The 9148-nt window shown below is 46.9% G+C and overlaps 1 protein-coding gene across 1 annotated transcript; it reads right to left on the bottom strand.

Annotated features, from left to right (window-relative positions):
• Nucleotides 1-4234: 4234 nt before the first annotated feature.
• mex3a (mex-3 RNA binding family member A) lies at nucleotides 4235-8904 on the bottom strand. The gene is made up of 2 exons (XM_041243147.1): nucleotides 7873-8904; nucleotides 4235-5263 (listed from the first exon to the last, which is right to left on the bottom strand). Exons 1-2 carry the CDS (start codon nucleotides 8468-8470, stop codon nucleotides 4269-4271), a joined length of 1593 nt encoding a protein of 530 aa, XP_041099081.1. The 5' UTR covers nucleotides 8471-8904; the 3' UTR covers nucleotides 4235-4268.
• Between the last annotated feature and the right edge of the window lie 244 nt (nucleotides 8905-9148).

A 9148-nucleotide genomic window follows, 5' to 3' on the forward strand; every position in this document is an offset into this window, starting at 1 on the left:
TTCAATGACAAACATTTGACCAGAAGGTCTCTCAAAATCTTTAAATCTTCAAAAAGGTGTTGAAAAACCACCTTGTCTCTAAACGGTTGTCATTGAGTGTATTGTGTCTCTCCCCCCCAGCCACTTTATACAAAACTATTTGGGGAGACCAGTATATGTTTCCTTCAGCAGGGAGGACGTGTTAGACTGCTGCACTGTACACACCAGTCTTAAGAGAAAGCACACTCACCCCCCCAAGCCAAGATCAGCAACTTGGCAGGACCAGGATTTGAGCCAGCAATCTCCTGACTGCATGACCCAGGCAGTAGTGATTTCAATGGGCAAGCTATTGGGGGAACACCCTCGACTGATCCCATATTCAATCTGGTTGCAGATTTAGCAAATGCTTGATAAAGCCACAATGGTCTTCAGCATGTTGCATGAACCCGATAGACTATCCTGTATGTGAGAAACTCTTTATAGAAGCTTCTGGTGTGAAATAACATTTTAAAAAGGTTTCACTGCAAGTAGAGGATTACAATAAATAAAAGGGATTTTTTTCTTCATTATTTTAGTTAAGAATATAGGCTAGCCCTTATGACGGTTCTGCAGGAAATGACACTCATATAAACGCATTTTTACAATAATGGAATATTAGCTGCCCTGACTGGGTGATGGGTCGGTTTGTTCGGTATGGGTCACATTTTAATGGTTGGTGCCCTGATGCCAAGTTTGGCTATTTACTGCCCAATATGAAAATGATGGGCTCAGTTCAACGAAAGATATGCATGTTTGAGATCTTTGAGAGTCACGGCTTGTATTAGTATATATTTTTGCATGAGCTTGCTTAGCAAGTCTGTATGTTTTGTCTCTGTGGCACGCTGGCGTTATCCGGAGCTGATACACTGTGTGCAGGACAGCACCCAGCCGCTCCACAAGCACAGTATAAGCCCACAGGCCTGGCTCTCTCTCTCTCTCTATTTGACCAACACGTTTCTAATGGAAACTCCCTGGATCCCTGCATGAATGACCTTGTTTGTTTGTTTACAGATTTCATTTATTTAATTACCGATTCTTTGGCTCTTTCAGTTCTTGGTGGTGTTGTTTTATTTCACTATTTTATGTAATGCTTTTATTTTTTGTCATTTGGCAACTAATATTGCAAAGTTTGCAAAACCAACAATACATAATACACACTGTGATAAAGCTGACTATCTAAACGTGAATAATATTCCGGTAATCATAATAATAATAACAGATTTTCACATTTTACCAGATGGCAATAAACATTTAATAAACGCGAAGTCTTAAAATACGTTTGGTTGACTTTTTATCGTTTGTTTGCACACAGCTAAGCTCAAAAACGTTCATTAAGGCCGAAACTTTCAGCGCTGCGACAGCTAGACAGCATTGGGACATGAATAAAAAAGCACCACACTCCAGAGTGCTTTCTTTCACCAGTGTACCTGTCCAGTGTATCATTCACGTACTCAATACTCTGCTTAAAGAAACACAAGTTTGCACAACCGAGGAACGTCCTTTCCTATGTGTTAGTCTTATTTATTGTGCGCCACTTTATTTGAAAGCTTTAAGCCAGTCTGGAAACGGGTACAGCGCGACCGGAATGGCTTTCCCCGGTACTGGGTTTGGGTTTTGTCCCACGCTGTACGGGGGCAGCAAGTTGTCCAGTCAGGAGCGGTGGGAAGCTTGCTGAAGCACACGCTTGGAAAAGTTGAATAACAGCATTATTAAACGACAGCTTTCAATAAGATCAGCTCTTTTGTAGCCATTCCTATGTGGATGTAAAACTATATTTGCAATTCTACAATACGCAGGAAAAAAACAATACAGCCAAATACTGAGACTATTCTATTATTATTAGTGAATCTAAATCAAAGCTGGGTGTTTTCGGTCAGTTGCTCTATGGTTTAATTTTCTGCGGACTTTGTGAACGTTTTGAGCGCGTCGATACATTAATTTTATAGATTTTACGGGCTGTTGTAAAAAGCTGATTTTATTGCAAAACGGCTCTGTGCAAGTTAAGAAAAATAAAAACTAGCGGGAACTGATACAGTAATAAAACCAGTCAACTTCTTAAACCCTCCCCCGCCGTTCACCAAACGGACGGATAACAATTATGTGGTGAGATGGAAACTTCTTGCAAAGCTTTTTGCCGGAGGGGCGGGGCCGACACTTTGCCACGCCCCCTTTTTTTGCCTGCGCCCCTCCTCCTAAAATTAACAGCATGCCAATTTCAAACTCTTTCAGCACCATTTTCCTATGGCGCCACTATATTTAATGCTAACACTGTACCAAGTTCCAAACGCATCTTTATCGCACTTTTTGTGTTGTTGTTGTTGTTATTTGGAACTTTCAAAAGATAAAAGTGCCATCATTTGCATGATCCTTCACTTTACAGAAACTGGAAAAGGGTTACCTCTCTGCTTCTACACGACCTCCTGGCCTGATCTAACTAATCCGTCTGTATACAGGTTATATTTTTTCATTTGAAAATGAGTCGTATATAAAAACACTTGAAGTGGATTCAGAAGTCACCATCAGTGGTCGGTTTGGTTAATAATAACATTTGTAATATTTTTTTTTTGTAATAAGGTGCTTTTCATTCATTTTCTTTATACTTCTGTTATTTTATTTTAGAAACAATTTATAAAAAGAGCCTGATTTGTACAGTAAGCTCAATGGCTGTTCTCACATTCTCCCAAATTCACAGCAGTTTTTATTTTGTGTTTGAACGCAGCGAAATAAAAACTAAAGTACGCTTTGTTGATTTGAATACTGGTGATGGGCGGGGTGGAGTAAGGACACTGAAAAGCAGAGTGACTGTCCAGGGACAAAACAGCCCACCCCTCCCCTCTCCAAGAGGAACTCAGCATGGTAATTAAATATTGCCTTTTCTTCTTTGGATTCACTTTGTATCATTCCCTGTCTCAATCATCACATCCTGACTTCTTCGCAAGCTTGACTCTCCCCTCTGGGTACAGTGGAGCTCTCAGAATCCTGTCTAACCACCAACTGCCACACCCTAGTGCAACACTGCCCCCCTGTGGACGCAAGAAGTAACAAGCAAAACATTATACTTCTTACATCCGACAGGGCCATGGGGAGCAGGTTAATCTTTGCACTCTGGTGCGTTCATACGTGATTTTGAGAGCTCTATTGGGGTTCAGATGACAGAGAGAGCTCTATTGGGGGTCACATTGAGTTTTAAGCCACCAAGATGCGATGCCAGACAGAGAAAATGACAAGTACAAAGAAATCAGTCGTTACGATAACGAAGTTTGGTATTCTGGAAACTTATCTAGACGCCATCAAAACGGACTGTTTAAAAAGTATACAATAGCTCACCAGTTACAGCTTCTTGAATCTGTGTCTCGACACTTTGAACGATAGCATACACAGAATGCACGCCAAAACAGTGGTGACACCGCACCCCTCCCCTCCCACACACGTGCACTCAAACACAGCAGGTTTTACAAGCTCAGTGACAGGAGTGCTGGCCTCAGTGTGGAGGGTTCAGATTGCAGGTTTTTTTTTGTTTTTGTTTTTCTTGCTAGCGTTTTAAAACGTGTTTTGACTTTCATAACAATTTGGGTTTGGAATTGCTTTAGTTTTTTATGCATTTCCTCCAAGCAACCAAGCAGGCCATCGTTAGCAATGGATTACACAGACGGAGATCTGAGTCGAAACCTTCACAGTGGGGCGCCTGAAGTTACAGGGAGTATAAGAAACTCCATCTGCTCTCACTGCAATTCCACGCAGGGTTGTCAGTAAAGAGGGATTTGAAAACGCTAGCAGGAGTTCCTGTCAAGTCCCCGGTCAGTCCGTCCCAAGACGCCCGGTCTAGTGGTACCCTGTGTAAGAAAATGAGAAGGAGCCGGGCGTCTTGGCTGGGATGACTACTTTACAGTCTGGGACAGATGCTACCGTTGCAGAGTGCTTTGACAGAGTCAGGGTTTTAATAAGAGCAGAACACACAAAGAGCCGCTATCAAATAAGATAGCGTCTTGCTGCAGCCCCCAGATAAACATCTTTCACATCAATTGCTCCATTTGTTCACAGAGCAGAATATTAACAATAATTATCATCGTCATCATAAGAAGTGCTGCTTATTAAAAAAAAAAAAAAATGAACCGATTTTTTAAAAAGCTGTAATTATTTAAAAAAGTACAAAATATATATTAAAAAAAATTAAAAAAAAGGAAATAAAAAAATATATTTTTGCGGGTTAAAAAAAAAAAAAAAAAAAAAAACAATAATAAGAAACGAAATTAAGAAAATATCCGAATGGCCTGTGTGACCAGCGTGTGGCACACAGGGCACTCGGGGTGTGCCAGCTCGCAGATTCGGATGGCACACTCCATGCAGAACAGGTTGTGCCCGCAGGGCACCAGGGCCGCGGTTACCTTGCTCTCGAAGCAGGTCATGCAGTCCCGCACACTGGGGGGGGAGCCCGGCACCGGCAAGCCCGGGGAGGGACCCAGCCGGCTGGGGAAGGGCTCGCTGTGCGCCCGCCGGGCCTGGGCGTGCCCCGCAGAGGGAGTGCCGACGGCGCCGCACGGATCCTGCAATCCCAGGGCCAGGGGCAGGCCTCCGAAGCTCTTTGAGCGCTGCTGGGGGTAGAAGGCCACTGCTTTGGGGTACTCTGGGTCTCCCCAGCAGTCGCTGGAGTTGTAATAAGACCTGTCGCTGGCGAGCTCGGCGGGGTCCTCGCTGTACAGGGGGTCGGGGAGGCCGCTGTCTTGCCGGTAGCTGCCGCGGTTTCCCTGGAGCCCCCACACTTGGTGCAGTCGGTTCTCCAGCAGGCAGTCGTTCTCGTTGTTGGGATCGTGAAGGCCCCCAGTGCGGAAGGCGATGTGGGATTCGATCTCCTCCTTGGCGCGCTCCGCGTTCCCTGGGGAGCCTGTGATCTCGAAGACTGGGTCTCTGTCCCGGCTGGGGGTCACGATGTAGGTGCAGGTCTGCTGCTGGATGCGTTTGATGGTGGATCCCTTGGGCCCCACCACCAGCCCCACCACCCTGTAGGGCACACGCACCTGGATGGTGGTCTGGCCCGGCATGCTGGGCGGGGAGCCGGCGAAGCTCACCCCCAGCTTGTTGCGAGAGGCCCGAAGCATGGAGAAGTGCTCGGCCGCAGAGATGATCTCACGCCTGGCCAGGGCCACATCCTCCTTCCTGCCGGTGATCAGAAACACAGGCTCCTCTCCGCGCACCGGGGTCTTGATGTAGGTGTTGGTTTTGGCGCGGAGAGCTTTGATCTTGCAACCTGCAGCAGGAGGCAGAGAAGAGGAGGTAAGTTGGGATGTTTTAGTTTAAGTTATCCAGATGTTGAAATTCTCTTTGTTTGGAGATCCCTTATTACAAAGTGTTTTGAATAGGGACCCCCAAACTAAATACTGAGGAGAAGCGAGAAAAACTGTACTGAATGCAATGGTTTGAATATAATATTGTCTGCAAATCATATAAGGTCTGTCTCTCAGCCAAACAGCGTACCTCTGTACATTAAATATACATGCTTCACAAGAGAGAACCTCAAATGCAAAAGATTATTCCATAAATCACATATCTTTACTACCGCTGGATTTTGCACTGTAATGCAGAACGAAAAAGCATTACAAAACCTTCAAAGTTTGGGCTCTAAAAAAAAATGTTTTGAAATAAACATTAGATAAGATTAGTGGAAAAGTTATTTGCTTAAATCAAATTTTTCAGTTTCAATTTCCATTTTGTTCCCAGTGCAGAAACAGAGACAAACTTCACATGTTCTAGATCCCAACTTCACATACTCTCAAACACCTGTGCAAGAATGTCCTTACCAAGTTTCACCACACTGAGATAAGCAGTTCTCCAGATTTATGTCCACTGTATCATCTCTGGGAGATGCACTTTTTGGTGCAGTTTGCCTTAGAGATTATCCTGATTAGGCTGGTTTCACCACTAGTACCATGTCAAACCACGCAAGCCAATGGGCTGACTAGTGCAGGGTTACAAGTTCAGCTCAGCTTAAGGACCCCTCTCTCCCTTTCTGTATAGTTCTGGGCTTGTTTTTCTATGTTCATTTAAGATATGCAAATGCACTGCTATTGCTAAAAGTGCTGAAGGCACACGATCCTGCGAGACTGCTGGACTGAGTTTGAACTACAACACCTGCTGTGAACAGGAACCATCTGCAGTGCAGCCTTTGAAATACAGCCTCAAATACAAGCAGAGAACCAACATATCTTCAGCAGAAGAGGGAAGGACATTGAGTTAGTGCCATTAGGAGTGAATTTGAATCTCACAACATGCAGTAATTTGGTACCCGTATGCAGCAGTGGTGGTGGTAACTCTAGATCTGAAGAATTTGTGTGCATGTCTAAAAATACCAGGACTAGAAGTGAGAGGTTTAAAAGCCTTGGAAGCTCTCCTTTAGAGTTTATATTTGCTGAATCTAAAATAATACACACACACACACTCACACTGGAGACGGACAGAGCCACATGCATGTACAGCAACACACGCTGCTATAAAGCTGTGTGGTCCAGTGGTTAAAGGGGCTTGTAACCAGGAGGTCCCCGGTTCAAATCCCAGCTCAGCAAGCTCACCCTGAGCAAGTCCCTTACCCTCCTCGTGCTCCGTCTCTCGGGTGAGGCGTTGTTGTAAGTGACTCTGCAGCTGATGCACGGTTCACACAGCCCAGTCTCTGCAAGTTGCCGTGGATAAAGGCGTCTCCTGAATAATAAATGGATAAGGAAGCAGGGCTTGTTGCCTGGCTCCGGGGCATGGTGAGTGACTGCTCTCTTTGGGGAACAGCTCAACTGGGAGCGAGCGAGGGACGAGGAAATAAAGACTGCAGGACGGGACTCGGTGGCTGTCTGCCCCCAAAACCAGACCCTCTTAAAACAACAGTAGCTTCAACTGAGTTAAACTGAGATGATGGGGAGGGAGGGGGGCTATGCAATATATTTTTGATATATGTATGAACACAATCCCCATATATATACCGACAACAGCATGTTGATTTTAAATGTCTATTCGGGGAATGATATTTCACCGAGATGTAGGTGCTGTAGAGTTTAACAGAAAGGTGTATCAGCTTTTATTGCGGGGTTTGGGTTCAAACTGAATGCACGGCAGCATCTCCCACTCTGACGCATATTGGGTGTGTTTAAAACATGCTGTTGGGTTATTATCACACAAAGTCAAGCCCAAACTTCACCTCGTTTATCTTTATAAACGACAATAAATTGCGTAAAACACGTGGATGCCGTTTCAAGTTGTTCCGAATGAGCCGGTGACACGGTTACCATTGTCCACATTTTAGGAGCACGCTGTTCCCGAAACAATAACCCCGCTCCCAGACTGCACACAAACAACGGGTCGACTTCCATTCACTCGAGTATACCCGCATGAAAAAAAAAATATTAAAAAAAACAACTCGCCTTTTCTATTTGTATAAATGCACAGGTAGATATTTTCTTTGTTGAATTTGGACTCCTTTTTTTTTTCCAGTTCAGACAGTTTCCATAAACTCGAGCCGAGTATAACACAACAGCGAGCATGACAAAGAAGGGTGCTCCGCGCTCCTGCAATGTGCAAATGTGCGGTGCGGCCAGGGGTACCTCCAAAACCATGAACACAAACCGCGCAGGGGTTACACAAGACAAACGAACAAAGCGGCGTTTTTTCTCTGCAGTTTAACTAACAGCGAGTTATACAGTAACACTTATTGCTTGAGACACAGAGAGGCAGCGTGGTTATTTACTGTCGAGCAAAACAAAGCGCCTTGCAAAACAATAGCCACCACTTCCCAGAACTTAACAGGTACCCGAGGGGGGGACCCGTCTGCCTGTTACAGCATCAATGATAAAAGCATGTGCTTGTCTTTTTCATTACCTTGTCTGCCGACTATTTCGGCCACATGCTCGGAGCTGGGCACCGGGACGCACTCGGTAATGTTGCAGCCCCTTCCTTTGCATTCACCGGACCCTGCTTCGTACAGGGCGCATAACTTGCTCTTCCCTGACAAAAGCCCGGTTTCCCCGCAGCCGTTTCCTCCGCCGCCGGTGTGGTTGTTGTTATTACTGCGATCCTGTGCCCTGGTGCCCCCCGGACCTCCGCCGCTGTCGTCGTCGGTGTCCCCGATCCCCAGGAGCGACAGCTGGCCCAGCGCGACCCTCAGGGCACGGGAGTCCTCCTCCTCGTCCGGCGGCACTAGCAGCCCCTCGGTCCCAAATCCGGAGCCGGTCAGAGCCCCGCCGTAGCCCCCATTCTTCTTCATGATCCCTGCTAAAACCAACAAACTCGGCATGACTAACAAAAGACGAGTCTGAAACAAAGAGACTGGAGACAGACTGAACAACGGCACCCTCTGCCGCCCCCCCTCCTTCTCGCAGTCCCCACTCTCCCGTAGCCCCTCCTCCGGCCCAACCTCCTTCTCTCTTTCTCTCCCTTCGCTTGTTTTCTTTCTTTCGTCTCGGCTCTTCTGCTGCATTCAGTTATGCGCCGTCTGTCTGGCGGTCCCGGCCGCCGCTGCTGGCTCCACCCTGCCTCTCTCCTGTGACCCCGGGCTCAGCCTCCCATTCCCCGGCGCTGCCCGCCTGTGTGTGCTCGTCACTGCGCTCCGCGGCGGGCAGCGCACCTCATTCCTCGCTCGCTGTCTCTGTTACAAAAACGCACCTCCCATCCCCTCCTTCATCTTCCTAACCCCCTCCGAATAACACCGTCTCCCCTCGTCTGCCCCAGTTCCTCAGTAACGGGTCTCCCAGATGGCGAGGGCAGAGGCTGCAACGCTCCTCCACAAACAGACACCAGCACTAAACATGACATAACATTATATGGGGCGGCGAGGTCAGCTGGGTTTCAAACTTAAGCGCACACATTTATCACGCAATCCAGAACACAAGCACACAAGGGATGAGGGGGGTAGGGGTCTTTTTCTCCACGTCTGCCAGTTTGGAAAGTGGATTCCTGACGAAGACGTTTTGCAGGAGTGAGGGGGGGGGGGGGGGGGGTGTTAAAGCAGCAGTTTGAATGTTAGATAATCTCTATAGCTGCTCATTCGCAGCAGTCCCCCCCCCCCATTCAGATCCGTCCCGTTTCCCGTAACCCGACACCCAGCGCCAGCGCCGCAAGCGCACAGGCACAGTCCCGACTGGAACAAAGAACAAGC

Source organism: Polyodon spathula, unplaced genomic scaffold (assembly GCF_017654505.1).
Source record: "Polyodon spathula isolate WHYD16114869_AA unplaced genomic scaffold, ASM1765450v1 scaffolds_1591, whole genome shotgun sequence".
Taxonomy (NCBI): domain Eukaryota; kingdom Metazoa; phylum Chordata; class Actinopteri; order Acipenseriformes; family Polyodontidae; genus Polyodon; species Polyodon spathula.

Coding starts and splice junctions, on each gene's coding strand:
- mex3a (XM_041243147.1), bottom strand. CDS start 8,470: ATGCAGCAGAAGAGCCGAGACGAAAGAAAGAAAACAAGCGAAGGGAGA. Junction 5,264..7,872: donor CGAAATAGTCGGCAGACAAG/GTAATGAAAAAG, acceptor CTCCTGCTGCAG/GTTGCAAGATCAAAGCTCTC.